General features: G+C 43.1%; 1 protein-coding gene across 3 annotated transcripts in view; it reads right to left on the bottom strand.

Annotated features, from left to right (window-relative positions):
• The window catches only part of FGF12 (fibroblast growth factor 12), a 237,105-nt gene that overhangs the window by 67,589 nt on the left and 146,922 nt on the right, over window positions 1-22,594 (bottom strand). For all 3 annotated transcript variants that reach the window (XM_030494927.1, XM_030494925.1, XM_030494924.1), the window contains 2 exons: window positions 16,597-16,707; window positions 8,504-8,607 (listed from right to left, as the gene is read on the bottom strand). In XM_030494927.1, coding sequence (XP_030350787.1) covers window positions 8,504-8,607; window positions 16,597-16,707 — 215 coding nt within the window. The remainder of the gene's footprint in view (window positions 1-8,503; window positions 8,608-16,596; window positions 16,708-22,594) is intronic.

Below are 22,594 nucleotides of genomic sequence, written 5' to 3' on the forward strand. Positions count from 1 at the left end.
TCCAGAGAAAAAAACTAACAGGAAAACAAAAAAAAGTCTTGCAGCAGATATACATTCATTGAAAATTTAGAAGTTGAATAATATAATTAAATACCCCAATAATGAACAACCAGCAGATCTGAAACACTCAGCCATTTTCCCTCGGGGCTGACATTTTCAGCCTTCCAGGAGAGCCAGGCATATTTTTAAAACCAAGTCAGCCTCAGCAACAGCAGACACAGCAGGTGGGGAAGAACAGGCTCTGCCTCCAATGCATGCCGCTTGTCTGCTGCCCTCTAACCCACTGCCACAAGGCCAGAACTGGGCTCAGCCTCAGCCAGCACATACAGAAGACAGACCTTGCAGGACCTCTTTGGTGCACCTTGCATATACCATGAGGCCAGATGCAAGGACGAGGCATGGTTCAGGAGGCCCTGGAGTGGGTCCAAAGCCATGTCCTGCCTGCCCGCTCTGCTGCCAGGATGCCTCTGGGCATCGCTGCTGGCGAGGTGCTCCTCTGCTCCTCTCTGCTTGTGCACAGATTGCAGGCTCCTTGGCACAAGCACGCCGGCCATCCCACGCGCTCTGCAGAGCTGAGCACGCTGTCAGCATGCAACACATCACAGCAGTGACTGGCTGCCAGTAGTACAAACAGATCCCTTCCACCCCACTCAGATGAATTCACAGCAAGAGAAGTTGGGTAGGTTTGGAGTTCTCCTTGCAGTAAGGAGTGGCTCTTTGAGAAAAGATGCCAGAAGAGGCAACTGAAAGTGGGTGGAAATCCCCAGGGGCTGCATCCCTGCAGCAGGGAAGACCAGGGAGCACAGATTTAGCAAAGCATTAAGGAGCAATTTCAGCAATTTGCTGAACTAGGTCTTGTATAAGCACATTTCAGGCCAGGTTCATAACTCCCACCGAGCACATTTACGCCACCAATTTCACAAGTCTCCTGTGAGGCACCATGCTATGTAACTATAGACGCCAGAAGCCAGCGCTATATCTTGGGACTCATGGTAAAAAAAAAAAAAAAAAAAGGAAAAAATAAAATCTATGGGACCTGAACTGAGTTCCTGTGATTCAGAGACTTCAAGAAAATTATTTTTGCTTTGCAGGTGCTTAGTCAGGACACTACCCTTTCACAGCAAAGCAGGGATGGTTCAGGCTCCCATCCAGGCTTTTCCACCACAGTTCACTACATTCCCCACTGACTCAGCCAGTCTGGCTTGAAATTGCCTAGGTACTTTGAACCCCTTTCCCTTCTCCTGGAAAACCACATTCCAGTTCAACAAAGCTCCCCATTTTTAAAGTTTTCTATCACTTGTCTCTCAGTGAAAATTATATGCACAGTCAATAAGGTTTTTTCTTGGGTTCCTTAGCCTATGACTGTCCTATCTCCTGCTTTCACCTCCAAAGCCATTAGTCACTGTTTGGCAAAGGCACACCATTCACTAGTTTTATCTATTCTATATTTGAGTTTGGTGTTATCAGAAATGAGATCTGAATCACTTAATTAACATACACCTGACCTCAGCCAAACAGGTCTTCACTCAAAGCTTCTCTCATTTCATATCAGAGTCCTGGACCCAAGAAGAACAGTATTTGTCCTCCCTTCACTACAAAATAAGATGTTAATAATAGTCCCACTGTCATCCTTTGTGTCCTAGAGTTTTGTCTAGGTTTCACTTGCGGAAAACAGACAATGGAACTATTTATGGACAAAACAGACACTGAATAAATAGCATTAAAAACAAGCAAAGCAGGCTGTAGAGTTTGAGGAAAAGCAAAATATTAACCCAGGGAGAGGAACTCAGTTACTGACCACTCCTACATCACTCAACCAGCAGGATGCAAAGGAAAGGCAATGAAAGACATTTCTGCCGTGACTGCCTCTCCAGAACAACATCGTGACAGTAAGCATTTGGTTCTTGTTTGCTGGGGTGAGTGTTCCACTCATGCATCATTTCTGCTAAGGGCTTCCCTGCACACCAAAATCCAACTCAAATATTGAATTGCTATTGACCATTTTGCTTTAACCGTATCATTTTCCCTAAAGTGGTTAATTCATCACACGCAACACACAGAAGAATATTAGGCAAGCTCTATGCAATGCTACTGCTGCTTAATACGTGCTCCAAGGAATTTGCCTATCTGTTTATCTAAGGTTAGGCCTGTATATTTGGCCTCAAGGAAATCAACAGAAGGAATGCTGTGCAGAAGATGGCAGCTACAACTGATTCGTCTCTGTAATTTCTACTCCTGCCTTCTGTACAATTTAGAGCAACCCCTCTCCGACGGTGTTTTACTCTCCTTCCCCTTCCACACATTAAGGAAATCATGTGGGATCAAAATGCTCAACCGGAATCTAAACATTTCGTTATGATTTCATTAGGAACGGTAAAGCAATATAAAGCACTCTGAAGTTCTTTCAGAATGGGAATCTATAATGTTTCTTTGGGGAAGTGTCAAAATGAGATGAGTCAGCACCACTGAAGCATTTTCCCCCCATTTTCTTCCAAAATGGAATTTCAGCAGAAGACCATAATGCATCCCAACACTAACAGACCACCTCTCACAAACGGGAATGTCCCATCCCTGTGCCTCCAGTTGGCATTAGATAGTATATGGCACATTACTGAATACCCTGTGCAATCAAGAGTAAAAGAAGGCACTTCTTATTGAAGCATACTCATTCTTCCTAATTTGCACTGCTATCATTTAAGACAAGGAACAGCTAGCTAGGGAAACAGGATTAGATCCTGCTGTTACAGATTTGTCCTCTGAACTGTCTCTTGCTTAAATAGGTGAAAGCTAAGTCTGACCTAACTCATTCCAGACATCAATACAAGGTGCAGAGTAGCACCCTGCCTGTAGGAGCTCCACTGTGGTACTGTGCTAGGAAAGTTCAAGAAACACAGGTCCCTCAACAGGATGCCAGATGGGAAACCTGCCCCAAAAAAGCCACGGTATTGCACTATCCCAGCTCTCCTCATCTGACAAGCAGTCTAGGTAGTCCCGCCAAGTGAGGTCATACCCATTTCTAGCTCTTACAACATACTGAATAACCTTTGGGCCAGTGTGGGCCAGCACTGGTCCTACCCAACTTGCACCAGTCACACATAGGAAGGGGAAGCTCGCTCTGCTGTGATGGAAAAGCTGGACCTTTGAGCCAAGCTTCTGTGAGCCAAGCAGAGCAATGTGGATGGCAGCACATCTCCAAGGGAAAAGGGACCACTTTGCTATTGATAGCAATGTTTACAATTTTCCATGCTACCAGGGTGGCATACCATGGCACCAGTCAGGAGCTGTATTATGGGAACCTTCAATGCAAGGCAGGAATCTGCTTCCAGGGGCTGGCACTCCTCAGCTCAGCTGCTCCCCTGAGCATCCATTTGGTCCCTCCATATTTATGAATAAAGCCAGGGAACAGGAGGAGTTTTACATCTCCCAGTTAATGCCTTCACTCAGTGAGCCCCTTCATCTACTCTTCTGCACTGGCTGTTTACTCTGGAGGGAAATTAGAACAACATTACATTGCACTCCTGCTGTGCTTTGCCCTTGGAGACATTTCTCTCTCTCCACTGACCTGACTCCCTAATGATGCATGTAAAGTAAGGAATTCCCCCAGCAAGTATCCTTGCTTGCAAAGTTTGCAGAAGGGACATGTCCAGGATACCTGCCTGGCCTATGTGTACTTCTGGCCAGAACAACTAGCACCACTGGAGGTCGAATAGGAGCTAAAGAAATGGTATAGGCTGTAGCAGGTTTAACACCCCAAGCCTATTAGGGGAGAGAATGCAGCATTATTGATTCCAGCCCCTGACCTTGAAACTATGTAAATAAGAGTGCAGCAACCCTAGAGGAGTTGTAGCAAAATAGTTATAGCATTTCAAGCAGATTAAAAAAACACAGTTAATATACATACTTCCCCAGATGCTTGTTTATTATTATGCAAGACATGTTTATTATGCAAAATGATAGAGCAGAAAAAAGCGGAGAAAAAGAAAATGCAAAGACACACTGAGGTCTTAAAGTGACTTGGGTTTTTTCAATGCTGTTTAGATTTTTTAAAATTGTGCATAATCATTCCCTTATTAGCAGGAATCTTTGAAGTAATTCAAGCTCCAATTTGAGCATTTCGAACTCAGAGGTTTATACTGTAAAATCATACTGAGCTCTCGTAAGCGACCCATTTTTTTCCTCTGTATTCTGTATCTCTGCTAGGGTTCTCTCAGTCTTTCCAATAAATTATGTATCACAATTTGCCATTTCAAAAATAATTAGAACTCTGAGCTAAACAACAAGGAATATCTGAGAGCAGTACATTTTAGAAGAGAAGTGTTATGCACTTGGGGCAAAACCAATCCCAGCTGTAACACCTCTGAATTATACATATCATCATATTGAGAGCTGCAATTTCAGTGTACCTGGAGTGACTGGGTGGGCCTGCAGAGGCTCTAGAGGCCCCTAATAAGCATCTGCTCCAGGAGAACCAGGTTTGCCTCTCAGATGAAACACTTTGCATGCACTCTTCCCCATGCCCCTGTGAAGCCGGAGTAAAAGAAAGAAATCTGGGTGCCGAGGAGAGAAACTTCACAGAGAAAGGTTATACAGGAGTAGAAATTAATTTGGTGTTAGAGCTATTAACTCCAGACAGAGACTGAAAAGCATGTTCTGTGTCTTCTCCTGTTAAGATTAGACTGTAAACTCACTGGAGCAGGACATACCCCTATTCTGTGCTTCTCTTTCCTCCGCAACAACCAGCCTTTGGTCTCATCTTCCCAAGCCACTAAGCACTAAGACAGTACAAGTAATACCCACTGCCCTTCATTCATTCTGTATATTTTTACTTCGGCATAAAATGCTAACAGTGGATCCTCAGAAGAGTCATGTCACTCCCTAGAACAGCTGCTGATAAAATCCTTCATGCATCATCATGGAATTTACAGCTGCTCTACATCACAGAAATCAAATGGGAACACACCAATGACTCTGCAAGCTTGCTATGAAGACAGTGTTTTGCATCCTACTGTCTGCAAAGGCAGGTGTCTCAGAGCATGACCTGATTTTTTTTTCCTGCTAAGCACCTCCCCAGCAGACTTCAGAGGTAGCAGTAAGCTAGTCTGGAAAAAAAAACCCACAAGTATCTAGTGTAAGTAAACAATGCACGAAAGTCACAAACAGCTGCTTCACAAGCAAAGAGGGTTTGGCACCTAATGCATTTAGGCCTCTGAAGCTGGCTAGGGATCTGTGGCTGGCTTCAACCCAGCAACCCAACCCCACACTGTCCCTACCTATCCCTAACTGAAGAGATGAGGAAACTCACCGCTAAAGGTATCAATGCAGCCAAGCGTTTAGGAAGGTCTTGCATGCTTCTGCAAAGAGCCTTCTCCACAAGTTTGGCTTTAGAGGACCCCACTCGGCCCTGATTTTGTACTGATTGGAACCAGAAAGACATTTTCCAAGGCTGGTTGTTGTAAACCCATTCAAGAGCCCATTCACACAAACTCAGAAGGAGCTGGCACAAACCAGCTTCTGAGGCCAGGCTGATAATAGCCTCTCATTTGATCCAGGGTGGAGGATGTCAGCCAAGGTCTCAGCTGACTCAGACAGATTAAATATCACCAGAAAAACACCAAACAAAAAACAAAAACAAACCCATGGTGATGATGTGTTCAGTTACAGCAGCCACAATCTGGGCTTGAGAAAAATCAAAGTAAAACAAAACCAACAAACAAACAAACAAAACCCCCAAACAAACCACATTTTCCTGGACAATTGCATTTTAACTGGAAGCAGACCTGGGCTTGAGGGTGTTATAAGAAGTCCAAGCAGGGCTAGGCCTGGGACAAATAGCAGGGGAGGCAGCCAAGCAGCAGAAAAAATTCATTTATCAGTGGATCTGCAGGAGTGAACAATATCTATGGGGAATAATGACCTTTTTCCCCCCCCCCAGAAATGGATAGAGAAAAAGTAGATATATGCACAACACTAAAGGAAACCGGCCTGAAACAGAGCAAAGCTACAGTTTAGGGTCTGCTAAACAAAGGAACAGGGACAATGTGTCTTTTGGTGTGGGCAGCAGTCAGGTCCAGGTAGCGTGGCCAGGGGTCCTGCTCACCCCAAAGATCAATAGACTCAAGCCCTGCCAATGTAATTCACCAACACAGTCTTCAAGACTGACACAGCCGTGTCAAATGTGGAGTTTGACTGGGATCCTGGCCCCACAAGGAAACTGCAGCATCCAAAAGAGACTGCTTGAACAGTGTCTTGGTCTTCAGTTAAACCGCAACAAACAGGCTGAGCTCTTCTCAGCCATATCCATTTTTTTTTATAGGATCCTGGTCTCATCCCCTGTTTTTGATGGTATGGGTGGTTTGGCCCACACTCCCTGCTCCTAAGAGGCTTTATCTACAAATTTTCTTTTTTCTTGCCTTGGGGTCTGCTCCAAATCACAGTGAATTCATTAATATATTGCTGTAAGACAGAGACACTAGTCAATAAAAGAAGAAAATACTGTCCAGCAAGTTCTATCTCACTGGAGTAGAGATGGACCAGCAGCATCTGTTTACTGCAAGCAGAAACCTTGAATCATATTGAACAGTTTAACTTGTACTAGTTCAAACAGAGATGAATGCCATCAAGCCATAGCATGTAACAAGGTCTACTTCATTAACCACTGGCCATCAGTGCAGACTTAGCCTTCCCAGATTAACCTTCCTACTTAAGACAGGAACACTTGCTGGGAATAAGCAGGGCCTATTAAACCACCCTCATATGAATACCTGTATGATCTGGTGCCTAACAGGATGCTTTATATGACTAGCAGATGTGTTTCTTGGACACGTGGTCCTCCTGCTGCCCACCACCTCTTGGTACATCCCTCCCACCCTTCCTATTGTCTCGCTATTGTTAGCAAGCGATATTTTTCCTCTGCATCATCTCTAATATCTCAGCTGTCAAACATCATATTTCCATTTCTTCTTTTGCCTAAGCCTCACACCTTTCCCTTCCTTGCAGTATGTATTTAGAAAATGCTGACCCCTCATTGCTGCAAAAAAATCCCCCCAGGCTGGATGTGGCTGTGACACACTGCTTTCCTGAAGTCTTCATTTACGGGGCACCAGTGGTATGAGGAGCCTCAGTGCCAGGCCGGGACCCTTTATGCCCAGCACTGCACAAACAAAGGGCAGAATGTCAGTCTGGACACTCCTGACTATGTGCCTAAAGCGAAGCAGGCATAATAATGCAGTACACCACACCACACTTAGTATTACCTTTTGGGCTCTGATAGCTTTACAAAAAGAGGAAGTTTTCATTGTTAGTAAACCAGTGTAATTTATTTAGCAGCAGTCATTTATGTTTACTGGGCTATGAAAGAACAGGAAGCGTCTGGCAGCCACAGAGATCCAGATTGATCTCTCTGTCTCTTCTTGACAAGCAGCCAGTTTTGAGACCTATCTCGCCAGGCATACTTAAACACCCACTTGCTGGTTTCTACCCTGAGCCACTGGGGAGGCAGAGCTTTGTTGCCTCCTGAGGGAAAGGGGAAAATCCCAACCATATGAGCAGTTTAAAACTGACCAGGAACAAAGATGGATGGTAAGAGTTAGGAAAAATTGCACACAAGCAACTCACACTGTTGCCCTTTCAGTGGTCCCATCTCCATTCTCAGGTATGCTTTTGAAGCTAAGTAAATGCCTAGACGAGCAGAATCGCTGCACTGTAAATTTACACTAAGGCAGATGAGATTAGAATCTCAGCTATACACTTTAAAGATATCATAACTAAAGAAATGAGAAGTGTGTTATTAACTATCGCTTTTTACTATGTAGAACTAGAGCAAAGTTATTTGAAGCATAAAAAATTCTGGCAAAGGGCTGCCATATTTAATAAATCACTGAATCAATTATTCACTGTGAAAATCAATTACTTACTTCAAATAAGAATTTTACAAATAACCTCATGCCCTTTCATGCCATCTAAGAAAGTTACAGGGGAATTAGTCAGTAAAAAATGCCTCACTTATCTTTTATGTGCGTTAAAGAGACCGCACAAATACAGTGAAATTCTGCCAACAGAATAGTCCAGAATCATTTTAATGAAGTCAGAGTGTTGCTGTGGATTTACACTGCAGTAAAAAGCAGAGCATTGGGGCAACACCTATGATCAGTTATCCAGGTGCAATTCAGAAGTAATTCCATTCAGTCCATGCCATTTCGCAAATGTGAAACCAGAATATAACCAGCCAACCACACAACCTCCTCTACAACGTGAACTACATTAAGTAACTACTCAAAGGAACTCAAAATGTATCTTCACAAGTCAGGAAATATTGCCATGAATCTCCATGGAGACACTTTAATGTGAATATTGCATGGCCTTGCAGCAGCTCCCTGGTTCCTGCTTTTAAAGGTTTGCTGATACATGACCAATTCCAGAAAAAGCTGCAAGTCCCAATGCAGTCTCCTTCCTCCCACCTACAAAACCAAACCACTCCAGGAACCCACCAGTGCAAAGTACTTACTGAGCTGTAGAGATATCCCTCAGCATTCATGGCAACATACAGACCTGCCTTCACCCCTTGAATTGCCACCACGCGAAGACCCACAGGAATTAGATTGAAAAGGGCTGTGGAAAGAAAAGAAAATAAAAGCAAATTTTATGGAGACATCACCTTTGTGCGGCCAATGCTGCTTTTTGCCTCAGGGCCAGCCCACCCAACTCCTGACATTTACCAGAAGACACTGGACTAGAATCAAAAGTCCTGCTTCCAGGTACAAGAAAGGCCTGCAGCCTTGGGGCCAGTGTTGAAAGGAAATTTTTTAAAGTGCTGAGTTTGGCTGCCTCCCAGAAGCTTTAACACACCCATCAGTCTGTTTGATCACTGCCTTTGCAATGCCAGGGGCTCATACGTGCGCTCAAGCTAGCACATATCAACAGCCTTCCATGGGTCAGCTGAGCTGTGATAACTGCACATGTACACGTCTTTGCCCATGGCAAATGCAACAACGCAGCTTAGTGTAGTTCATCCTGAAACACATTTAAACCTACACACACTTTCTTGCATTTGCCATATGCTAAAAGAGTATGTGGACAGCAACCACGGCCAGAAGGATAAAAATTAACTTGACCGTGTGTCTGTGTGACCCCTGCTGTCAAGGGAATGAAGAAACTCAGGAAGAGACAGTGCTCCACTCCAGGACCTGAGCACTGTTCCTCATTTAGAAGCCACACTAGACATGATGGAAGAGGATAAGACCTTGCAAGACTCAATTTTACTGCAATCTTACTGATTAAAGCATTGCAATCACTATCTCCCAATTAATTACTTTATTGCTTGATTCCAAGTAGATCCTGTAGCTCACTGAAAGACCTTTCCCCGGAGCATGTATATTAATGTATTGTCAGGCTTTTGCCGTACTTCTGACAGAATGGGCTCAAAGAGAAGAGGACTGTCAGTGTTGATAGGCTGAGTACTGAGGCATTAGCATGGCTTTTTTCTACTGAGGTTTGTAGGACAAGAGTATCCAGATGCTGTAGAACTCTATGGGCTTCAGCTTACAAATAGCTAACTAGACTTTGGCCCAGATAGCTCAGGCTATGGAAAGATTGTCACAGGGTCAGACAGAAATGTGAGCACAAATACAATGGAAATACTTCACTCAAGGTCTCTTCCCACTCAACTGCCCTGAAACAGTAATATTTTTTCTGGTTCCCTAGTCATGAGGTCAGGCTGCCCCTTCCACATTCATAAAGCATTTCCATGGCTTTTTAACACACTCACTTATTTACAAAAGCCTGCTTGAAGCTTTGAGAGCGTTGGGGTGTTCGAATTAGCCCAGGGCAGATCTGTGAATGAGCAGAGTGCAGAGGAAAGACTGAGTGACAGAGCATGCAGTGAAGCATTCCTTTTTTCCAGCTGACCCTTAAGGACACTATCCTCCAGCTGATTCATTTTATAGATCATTTACAAAGTTTTATGCCTGACACATCACACTGCAGCAAGCACAGCACAAAGGGGTTTTCACATAACGGCTGTAGGAGAAATAGTCCTTCTCACTGTGCCATCTCACAGCCTCTCCTTCCCTGGGAAATGGGCTACTGCTGATGTAATACCAGCCCCGAAGCATTAAGCTTTTGCTGAAATGGCCTATTCAAAATGCTATAGCTCCTCAGGCCAGGCTAGTGTTAATCCTGCTATGAGAGGAGGGAGTCGAGCCCAGGTCAACAAAAGACTGGTTACATATGCATGTGCTAGGTAATGCATGTATTTAACTCAACCATAAGATGCTTCCCAAGAACCTCCCTCATGTACAGCCTGTGAATTTCTGCAGAGGGGAGGAGACGGAAGTTTTAGCCAATATGGAGAAAAGGGGGTGATGGGAGAAGAACTGAAAGCGTGGCTGCATTCTTTCCTTGCTACACAAGCCTGAACCAAACAGACTGCAAAGTCTGATCCCAAGTCCCAGGATTTTTTGCAGAATATCTAAGAGGAAAAGGTAGAGCCCAAAGGGTCTGTGAAATGTAATGGGAAACTGGTTACATTAGAACTGATTGGATTTGCTTAAAGATCAGAGGTGGATCCCTTTTCAGAAGTAAAACTGGAAGAAAGGACAAGAGACAGAAAGCTACTTTGCTCAAGATATCTAACAGGTGTCTTGACAAAGCTAGTTTCAGGGTTGTCTCCAAAAAGAGATTCACAAATCCCAATTTCACATCAATGCCCTTTCTTCTCACTCAATTCCCAAGGAAGACTGCTTAGCTCCCCTCAGTGAGCTGCCTAAAAGAGAGGCACCTTGAGTCTAGTAAAAACAAATTTACTCTCAGCCCCTTTTTATGCTTCTAAGCACCATATTCAGTAAAATATTAAAATGTGTGCTGAAGTCTTACCAAAGCCAATGCCTATATTTGTGATTTCATGGGAGGATGTCAACAGATGCATATGGCAAATGAAGTCTGGCCTAAGTACTGGTCCAAAGGAACTGGAGCCAAGGAGGACAGTGATGCTCTGGTATTGTCCTCAGAAGATACAAACACACCCCAGCTACTCAGCATTAAAGAGCTGTGTTATAGTGCATTTGTATCATTGAAAAGCTCACTAAGCAAAGTAAGCTTATATTTCTATCACTTTCTCACTACCATGAAGGTCTAAAACCCTCTGCAATTAACAAGTCTATTTATAAGCAATTCCCCTTCCTTAATTTTTCCTCCCACTGAAAAATGGAGCATATTACTGCTAATAATGAAACAAAATGGGCATCATCATTCATTCCCTACAGCCAATTTATCTTGCATAGAAAACTTGTGACAGGCTGTTCAAAGCATTCATTAGGCAGCAAGGTGATAATACCCAGAAATAGTGGGTGAAAAGTTCCACTTGGAAGCATCCACACATCTCCAAATCTCTCTCATTCCACCTATATTTGCTAAAAAGAGCACAAGAACAATCCTGCTGTGCTCTGTGTTACACTAGCAAGACCACTGGCAGCTCCCAAGCTCCCTGAGACCCTGCTGCAGACCATGGGAGCAACACCCACAATCACAGCTTTTAGGCACGGCAGAGCATCTCCTGCAACAGTGCAGAGCAGAGGAGGAAGCGATCAGGCAGACAAGCAGGACGACAGGCATCTGACATAGGTAGCTAGCAGTCAAAGTTTTACGTAGCACATCTCTTCCTTTATTAAAAAGAGAGGTTTGGGTTAATCAAGACTTTGCAAATTCTTCAAGCTGTTTCTGCACTTCAATCTAGAAATGTCTTTGAAGAAATTCAAGCCTTTCATTATCATGCTTCCAAATAAATATTTAATCTTTAGAATAGATTTAAAAGCTTATAAGCTTTATTGTAAGAATGTAAAAGGAGGGAGGAAAAACCCTCAACCAACCTCAACAGCAGTATGTCTCAGTTTTTGTCAGGAAAAAAATTCTAGTTAACATGAAACAGCAGAATTAGAAATGGGGAAGAGGACTAGCCGTGGTAAAGTAGGACTGGACACATGATGTGCTGATGTGAAAAAGAAAATTTAACAAATGCTTTTAAAACTCTGCTGCAAATGGTACATTTTCTATGCCATCTGCAACTTCATGGAATGAACATACTCTTCTACTTCATGGGCAGAAGAGAAAAAAGTTAGGACATTGAATTATTTCTGCATATTTTCCTTCATTACATCTTACCATTTTCAGCCATTGGTAGATTTACACCTGACCCTGCTTATTCATTCAATTACTTTTAGCACGCTACAGTCCTAAACCCTTTGGCCATGAGTATGCTGTTTACTGTTGCATTATGGCAATTTATCAGCTGCATAACATGGTTTTAAAATCTGAATGCATACTTAGCTATGTGTCTGGACTAACTTATTTACAGAAATGGATGAGTAAGGGAAGACGTGCCACATATAAGATGTGGGTCATATGCTCAGCTGATTTAAGCAGTAGTAAGTCAGAGAACCTAAACTAATTTATACCAGGTGATTTGTTCTGGAGCAAGACATTTATGCCGCGCATGAATAAAGAAGAACTAATGGAGGATGCAATAGGCATCAACAGCCTTCGTGCACCATGAGATGGGGAGGTTTAAGATCGTGAGGGAAATGAGGAATGCTGCTAAGATGATCAAGAGGCTGTGGTGCAACATGCAGTTACTTCTCGCATGCAACATGAGAGAAGAAACTGGAGGAACTATTTATTTGCTTAGCTCAAAGAAGGGAACACAATGAAACTTCTCAGGAACACAATGAAAAGACGAGAAGCATTAGACAAAAGCCTCAAAGAAATTATGACTGGTTAAAAAGAAAATTCTCTGCAATGAGAGCAGTGCAGCACTGGAGCCAGACAGGTTATGAAGCTATGGAACAGCTCATTCCTGGAGACATTTGAAACAACTAAATAAGGCTCTGTGCAGCTGAAGATAACCCAGCTCCAAGTAGGATGCTGGACTGAAGACCTCCATGGGTTTCCCCAGTCTTAATCTTTTTGTGTTTGTGTCTGGAAAGCCCCAACAATATCCTAAATATGCTGAGCTGTTTCCACCTGTTCAGTTTAGTTGACCTATCCTTTATGTACCATCTATTTGCTAAGGCTTTTCAGGCATTCAGCAGGATTATGCTAGCAAACAAAGAAGCCCAGTTGCTCTTATGAAGAAGGTGCATTACCCTGCTCAGCCCAGGAAAGAGCAATAGTGGTGCAAACACTTACAGCAACAATCAGCCCTGAAAGACCATTTGAGATCACTGATGTTGAAAGGAAAAGATACTACCCCAAATTCACGTTCATACATAACATTACTAAGAACACAAACAAAGGCCTCATACGCCATGGAATTGTGCTCCGATTAAAAGAAAATTATTCATATATCCCAATGCAAGTAGGCAGAGAATCTGTCTTCTTGCTTACATTAAGATGGCGTGCCTTTAAATGCATGGTATAAGGAACAGATGTCGCAAGCTCTTCTTTCGCGGGAAGTTGGCTGGATGCCCATTCAAATGCCATTAGAACTTGGCTTCTGGGTTTTTTGTTGGGGTTTTGTTTTTTTTTTTCCTGTAAGTGGGAGGAGGTGGAAAATAAATGCCATCAGCCTCTCAAGAACACACATAAAATAGGCACCAGATAATTAATTTAAAAATTGCTTAAATATTAGCAGTTCCTGGATTTTTATTAGAACTTTTAATTGCATGAGACATATCTGAGGGACATGTTGTGTCTCATTTTAAATGTTGATTTTGCCAAAGTAAACCAACCTAATATATTCCACAAAAATTAAGCTTCCTTTCATAATGCTAATTTGAATAATCAGCGTGTGGCTACAGAACAAAAAGTAGGGTATAGAACATGGTGCTCACCATATATTTAACTGTGCTAAGATGGCTTCTGCATGGAGAATAGATGGCCATCCAGGGTGGGAACTATCCTGATATGGCCATCCAGATTGCCCTTCTCTCCCAGTGCATGTGAGTTAACCAACCCTCTTCAGGGATAGGGAAATACTTATCTACTCTTTGATGAGTTTTGTCCTTGCACAGAAATACTGCACAGACTTCAGACTGGCTGATCAAGAATCTTCTGGAGGAGTATTGTAAAACAGAAAATATCAGTGAAGTAAATCTGTAAGCTGTTCACTTCAACAAGTGAGTTTTGACTTTTTTCTGGTTAAAAATTGAGATGTTCGGAGAAATAGAAAAGGGAAAAAAAAATAGTGAGTATGGCTTATTTTGGCATTTCCAAAGTGAAAAATGTGATTTTGTTTTGAAGCTGTAACTGGAAGCTTCATATAATAGAAAATGTTGACTCAAACTGAAGATTTGTAAAGGAGAACGTGTGGTAAGAAGTTAAACAAAACTGAATAATGCACATTCTTAATTTCATTTTCAGGAGCCAAATATTATCTGGTTGGATATTTTCATCTTTTAATATCCCCTGAGATCAGGGAATGGGGAATTCTTTGTCTTCAATCTTCTTTCAAAAACTTCACTAAAATTTACGACATGGCCCATGACTTTAAGCAAATGGCTTGGCACACTTCAGCCACATGCCTCCTGTCCTACCCAAGCTGCCAAGGCAGAGCTGCCACCTCACCAAATAAATTTGCACTCTAGATGTGCCCTTCAGCCCATCTATTTCCAGCCAAGATGACTGGATGGAAGTGGCTTACAAGTACTAAGCACCTTGACAAACTGATCTCTAACATTTCTAATGGGTAAGAACTGTTTGGGGCCCAACCTCAGTCATGGGCAGCCACTGGCAGTTTCCCTCATCTCCCCTGCCAGCCTGAAATACTGCAGAACTGCTCTTACATTTTATTCCTCTGCTGTTTACCTAAATTCATCCCTGCTTCAATTGAAGCCCATTACTTTGTTGTTCAGTCCTCACTGATAGATGAGGGTAATGAATCCCTGTCATCTCTAGCAGCTCTTCCCGTGCCGTTGCCAAATAGGCCTCCAATGGGATTCTCTGCATTTTGAGAACACCCTATGCTTTCTTTAAGAAAAAGCAGCTAATATGACCCGCACTGGGTCATTACTCACCCACTAAAGCCCACCAAAATCATACCATGTGTTGGTGTCTGCCTGAGAAAATCACAAGGCCAGACTTTCCTCATAGGAACAGACCTGCTCAGTCTCTCATGGAGTAAAAGTGTGAGTGTGGAGGTCCACAGATTCTCCTGCTACAGCACAAATTAGAAGCTGTGTCATTGCAACTTGCAATACTTCATTTGTTCAACACCAGCATATGAAAAAGGGGACTAAAACTTGACATTTCCATCTGCCACAGGCCAAGTTTCAGGTGAATGCAGCTTCTTAGGTCATTTCACAAGGGATTTGCCAGTCTCCCACAATTTCAGTTGCGATCTTCCAAAGCTCCTCTAGCGCATGGGTCCCAGCCCTGAGCTGGCTGCAGCAGAGCAGCCACACCACACACAATGCTCCTGCCACAGCACTCTGCCAGCTTCGTGGGCACGGGGCAAATACCATGGGTGTGGGGCTGCAGCCAATTTACACCTTTGTCCAAGTGCAGCTTCACAGGACAATGTCAATGTCCTCTATGTGGGCTGCATCACTTCAGACACCCCTCACATGCAGCCCAGATGATGCCTTCCTGAAGGAATTATGCCTTCAGCGCAACTAAGAGCTTCTTTGAGTTAGAACAAGATATGCCTTCAAATTTAGTAGGTTCCTCCTTCCACAAAGTACATGCAGTTTGCTTCCATCAGTCCTACCACACAGATGAACTTGTGTTCATCTCTGGTAGTGACTGGGAAGATACCTTCTATGTTGTCTATCTTCTAAGCTATCTATGATGTCCCCTTCAACACTGGCACAGGGAGCTTCAAACCAACATAGGATGGCACAAATCAAGAATTGAGTCCTATTCTGCTGATGCAGGATCAGAGCTTATTACTGTCCACTCAGAAGCATCAATCTGATGCCCATGAAATGAAGAGAAGCTGTAGAAAATATCCTGCACCTTTTTTAAACTTTGAGGAGTTTTGGTATTGACAAAACTACTTTTGCAAAAACAAGATTGGCTGCTGCTTTGCATTTCTTTAAAACAATATGGCTCCTGCACATGAGCATCATTTTTAAACCTGCATGGCTCTGCTGCCTTTGTTGGACAGCATGAACCCAATCCCTTTGAACAGCCTTTTGGAAGATGACCGCCTTTGGAAAGGTCATTTGATGCCCTCAACCTTTACGTTAGCCTCAAAGCACTAGACTTCAGTGAACAGCTGGTTTTCTCCAGCTTGGAAATTCCTGATGATTGCTGAATTTTTCAGGACAAAATAGTGAAAACAATTTTCTCCTCTTCTCCTTGGAGAGAGAATTCCCCGTATCCTTTACCCATGTGGCATGTGTATAAATATAATCTCCTTTCTCTTCTGGAAGCAATTCAAATCATGGGTTTTATTCTCCACCCCACCCAGATGGCAGTTACAGAATCAGGGCAGGAGGCAAGAAGATTGGAGAGGAAACATATGAAATTATACAGGCAAGATTTAAAGGGGAAGGATAGATAGAAAAAATGTGCAGAAAACAGCTGGCTACTTCCTAATTTCATCTTTTAAAGCTAGGTGATGCAGTTGATTGTAATAGGGTTGCAAAACAGGGTAATTTTTCTTACTGTAGTCACTGTTTTCGTCCTTGGTCCCATCAATTGTACCATCTGGGTGCATCTGCAGGAAGTATTCCTGCTGGCTGAATAACCTTGTCACAATTCCTTTCAGCTGGGGTTCTGCAAAAAAAAAAAAAAAAAAAAAAAAAAAAAAAAAAAACCAAACACAACGCAATTATTAGATAGACCAAGTAGCAAGAGTCCCAATTTGTTTGGCCCCCATTAAGCCCTGAGTAGATGTAGAAGTGCTTGGCAGATAAGACAGCTCTCTGTGATTCCTTTCAAGCATGGTTGTAAAATATTCGTATATACATAGACATACAGGCAAATAAAATTGAGATCAGATGAGCAGGTAAAATGCGATGCATAGTTGGTGTAACAGAAACACATTTATGGAACATCACTTCACTGAAAGTTACCTACCAAATGAAAAGTCTGCAGACAGTTTATGTATTCTGAATATGCCACTCATTCAGAAGAATGCTTGCTAGCGGTGTTGCAAAGAATGTGTCTTTTGTTTCTTATTCTGCCTGTGAAGCCAAGCCAAGCCTTGTTTTCTGTATGGTTGATTCACTATCGCGCAGTTCCAGTTTTATGCCAATGAAAATCTATTTAAATCACTGGTATTATAGTGGTATAAAATCAAAGTAACCAAGTGCTTAATCAGGCTGCATGAGTCCAACTGTGTGGGACTCAAGAGCAAAATCCTGAAAGGAACAGATGCAAGACACCTCCAAAAATGACCTCTGAAGCATTTATGGGCACCTTAAAACGCCTCTGTTTTAAAATCTGCATCTTCCTCCCCCCTAAAACATGTAGTGTATACGCTGGTAGATGGGAATCACTCTTTGCCTCTAGCAGGGTCCTTTCCCAGCCCCTGCACATCATGAGCCAGCAACAGACTGGCTAGAGGCTTACCGATTGCCTCTGCAACATTTTATACCTGCGCTGAAGAGGAAAAGGAAAACACTAAAAAAGCAGAAACAATTTGAACTTCATATGACAGAGGTCTGCAGCATAATAAACAAAAAAATACATTTTCGTATTACAAAACCAAATTTAATTTTAATCATGCAAGTCTTTGTCACAAGCATTGCTTTTGGAAAGCAAGCTAGCTGGCTACACACGAACAGACACACTAGCAGGATGGCAGAGATCTTCCTTGTGTGATGGGAGTTTGTAGTTCTATGTGACCACTCACCAAAAGTAAATAAATAAGACCCAGTTACTGCTGGCTCAATGAACAGGAAAAAATCCAGTGTAGCATACCAAAATCCTGTCAGCCTCCCGTCTTTCATGCCTCTAGTGAGGTTGTTTAATAAGCCATGGTCATTACATAACTGGTCACGTTGTGTGTTAAGTGTTTCCATTAGGAGCCCCCGTCTCTAACGATTTTGCACTGCACTGCATAACTTCAACTTGAGGCCAGCACTCTCAGCCAGCGCTTCTGCACAGACAACACCCTCCCCGCAGCAGGCAGGGACCTTGGATGCAGACAAGCTGCAGGTGCAAAGCATTTCAGCTTCAGCAACCCCTCCACCAGCTCGGGGAGAGTCAGGTGTTATTTCACAGCTATAAAACCCACTGAATAAATTGGGATCAGCTGGTTCCTACACTGCCTTAAAACAGTGATTTCATAGCAATGAGAATGTTGTAGACTGCAGGCAGGCTTTCTCCCAGCAAGACAATTCTGGGACAGTAAAATAAGTACAATTGTACTGGCCACCTACTAAAAGTTAATGTCATTCAAGCCAATATATGTCAAATTGAGACTTAGCTTGAGCTAAGTATTTTGCTTTCTTCTTAACAAAATGAATTCCTATTTTGTTGAATGCAGAAGCTTGATTTAACTTACTTTTCTAACAAGCATATTAAAGCTAGAGGAAATTAAAAGCTGTATTCTCAGGTACAGATGACTGCACCACCCTCCTCAGGCCTGTCTCCTTCCTCTCTTATATCTAATACCACAAAAGTGAAGTCACCAATAGGCACTCTCTGATACAAGAGACCTATGTTTTCAGTCCCTTCAATGAGTCTTAGCCTCCTTTTTACTTTCTGGTTAAATTTTAATGTTTAAGTACTTTGCACAAAATGGAAGAGCTCCCAGCAGGAGAGATTTAGAAGATGCTACTGCAGCCTGAGGCTTTCTGTGTGCTGGGGAAGGGCAGGAGACCTTGTCTTAAAGCCCCTCAAGGATAAGAGGAATGGACATATGAAACACCCTAACCTTGTCCCCTTTCTTGGGAAATTTCTGATTTAGCTACAGGATAGAAGGTCCTTCCCTCCTTCTTTGGGGTGCAAACTATACTTCGATCATGCAAATCATTTTGGAACAACATGAAAACCTCTCCCACTTTTACTAAATATCCTACCAAGTTTATCAGAATAGCACCTGAGATCCCCTGAGGTCCCCCTGCATCTTTGTTAGATGCAAATACCAATGCACCAGAAGTATAAGTGTTACCATAGGAAAACACAGGATAAAGCCCCAAGGTCCCTTTTTGTTACTGATCCAACATAGGCACATGGTCAGGTCCAATTCAAGCTTTAATGACTGCCCTCTTCATAATCCTAGGCTTTCCTGAGTCAATGCCTGCCTAGGTTGGAGTAGAAATCTTATCTTACATGTGCTTTTTTTTCTTGACCTGGCCTGGTTTTGGTGAAGTTTGAGGCTCATGCCCAAGCTCAAGCTCCAAGCAAGTGAAGTGCAGAGCTCTCAGTTTTGAGTATAGCTCTAAGCTGCACTCAAAACCACCATGTTCCTCCTAGCCCTAACACAGTCTGACAGCAGCAGCGTTCTTGTATCTACTCACACCTCTTCTGCAGGAGCATCCCTGCTACCCTGGCTCATTTAGAATGCCCTGCAGCACCACCAACCAAATGTCTTTTCCAGACACCAAAGGGTCAGAAATCACTTTGGAGACATACAGATTTCTCCTTCACCTGTTCCTGCATTTCCTTTCGTCTCTTTCAAGAGGAGAGAAGAGCTGGTGAGCAGCTGCTCCTTTGAGTATCTACCCAAACTAAATACAAAAGCAGCAGAGACATGCGCAGCCAGCATCAAGTTCTCTTTTCTAACACAGAGCACAGCCCAGGATGGTTAGGGAGATATCTAGGCAATGGGTGATTTGTCCCATCTAGTGCAGCTATGTCTACACCTGAAGTGAGCTCCCTTTGCATCCCAAAAATCAACAGCCAGGCCAGCTCCATAGGATCCTGAATCCACCTGCATCTCCCCACTGGCTGCAAAGGGACCAGCTTGAACATAAAAAGCTATGCTACAATAGCTGGCAGAGTAACTGCCTCCCACCAGGGAACCTCCTGTCTCATGTCTGGGCATACAGTGGGATATTGCAGTGTGTTATTCCTACAGCAAGCAGTGTGGCTGGGAGGCCTACAGACAAAGTTTTAGATGCAGGCAGCTTTTAAGAAGGAACAAGGTTTTACTCATCTTTCTCCCCAGACTTCACTACAGAGTTATTATCTGAAGAGGGAAGCATATAATTACAGGACAGGAATTTTCCTGCTACCCCAGAGGCAAAACTCTGCACATGACTTTTAAGAGACTCCCTACTTTTGTCATATTATATATTTTAACAACACTTATTTCCACTTACAGAGCAATTTTATCACAGTCTTCCAGCATTGCTATCCCTTATGCTGTAGCAATCATATTAAAAACTCAGTTCGTAGAAAAATCTCAAAACAGTAGGTCTCCTTGTCAAACAAGGACAGTGGAACACTCCAGTAAGTCAGGCCAGAAGGCATAAAGGCAACGAAATAGACTGAGAACTTCTCACAGTTTTGCAATTACAAGTGAAAGAGAACAACCCTCCCCAGCAGGCAATATTCCCAGTGCTTATTGAAGCACTGGGCAGGGGATTAAAACCCCACAACCTTGATATGATACTTTCATTTGACTGAAGTTCCCTTAATACTGCTCCAGGCTATAATCAATAAGAGATAGAAGAACAAGCATTTTCTTTCTCTAACCTCCTTCTTGTGTAGCAAGGGGAACTCAGATCCCTTGCTTTTAAAGGAGCAATACTCAAGATAAACCTATTCCTCCCACCCAGGCTGCTCCATACACTCTTCTATTTTGCTGTAGAAGCAGCTTTCCCAGCAGAAATAGAACTGAACTAATGTGGACAAGACCTCAGCACCAACTTAATGTCTCCCTAAACACAAAATCAAGTAATTCAGAATAGATTTAAGAAAGAAGTTATAACTGCCTTGATCCCAAAGTACAGGCTAAACACAAGAGATTTCCACACAGAATGTATTCCCAGTGCAGACTCCATGCTACCAGGATTTCCATGCAATATGCAAAGGGATATTTTTACCCTCATTTTATATGCAATACTGGTTACTTTAGGATGCTTACTTTGAAGATCCTGTTCTGGTTGCCCTTACACAGCTGCTCAGGGCTGGGGGAGTGCTAGAGAAAAGCTCAATGGATCCTCTTCTCATGCAGGTTCAGTGAGCACAAATCCTTCACATGCGGGGCTTCCAGAAGGTGCAGAATAAGATCATGATGCCGAGGAAGCATTCCCACTGGACACAGCCACAGGTCAGAACAGAGCAATGATAGTAACAGGGAGCAAGAGCTAAACCATGGCTGTGTTCCTGGTCTACAGCATCCACCACTCTAGCTTTCCCTAGGGTGAAGACATGGCTTTTAGTGGATAACCCTTCTTACAGCAGTCATCTAGTGACCAACTCACTACACATTCCCTGAAAGACATCCTGTTTATTCCCTTTTCCACAGGCCAAACTCACTTGCTCTGCCTGCTCTGCTTTTAACTTTCTGTACCCTTTGACACATCTGAGGCTAACTAAATCATGATCTGATTGCTAACCTCCTTGTCTCTATTTAAATGGTAATGTGATGCTGCTGTTATTCATTTCAGCTATCCTGCTGCTAAGCCTTAAAGTCATCTTAGTTCTCATTAGCTGCTGTGCTTCCTTCCTTATTGTACAACTATATGACAATTTTCACTCTCCTGGGGCTTGCCAAGGACATGATAGTTGCTGGGTTCTCACACATGCTTTGTTTGATCTCCAGAAGGCCAGGGGATCATGTCCAAATCAGCTCCTCTGCAGAGCCACTTCCCTCGCCCTCAAACTGTAGATATTGCTGAAGATATCTACTGTGTGCTATGGGAAAAAGAACAAGATCTCTGGCAGGAACACTGGCCAAAACACCTCTTATCAGAAATATCACTGGCTCTTTAGTGACCTTTTCTTTTAGTTCTGCTCACTTCATTAACTGGAAAACAGAGAACATGCAAGCAGAGTAACTCCCCTTAGGGCAGAGAGGACCTATGAGATTATACACCAATGCTGCATTATCAAAGCCCCACTGAGGGCACTAACTCTTGCTTATTCCCATCAGCAAAGCAGGAGCACAAACATGATTAGGTCATGTGCAGCAGCATAAACCCATGGGTGAGGAACCCTATGCTCTATCAAGCACCATAGTGTAGCTCAGTTCAGTCCAAACCCTGAACTCTGGGGGACCAAGGAATAGGGCACAGGACTGGTTTCCAATGGAGACTCCATCATGGAAGGGCAGTATGTCATAGCCTCATTTTTTGCAATTCATAGAACACCTCTTTTGACAATACAATGACCTGAGGCTGCAGCGACCCAGGCCCCACTTTGGTTTGGGCTGGGAAATGCAAAGGGACTCATAAAGACCCTACTCACAGAAATCACCTTAACCTGAACCCTCTGAGTCAATGGTAGGGATCCCGGAAGGGCTGCTTTTCAATGATCTCTAGAAAAGATGAAGGGTTTAGTGACCTTTCTGGGATTTAAGCCACTAGTTCCAAGGATTCTTGTAACTTATAGAGACGCTCTGGTTGGCAGGCAGGCCTCCTCTTGAGGTTGCTGGTGTAGAACTGTTTTTAAATCCACTCCAGAAGTTACTGTGCTGGGTCACAGCAGTACTCTGTGCTGGTCATGGCATAAACTCTGAAGCGCTTGGGACTACTGTTCTCTGAAC

The sequence above is a fragment of the Strigops habroptila genome, chromosome 8 (assembly GCF_004027225.2).
Source record: "Strigops habroptila isolate Jane chromosome 8, bStrHab1.2.pri, whole genome shotgun sequence".
Taxonomy (NCBI): domain Eukaryota; kingdom Metazoa; phylum Chordata; class Aves; order Psittaciformes; family Psittacidae; genus Strigops; species Strigops habroptila.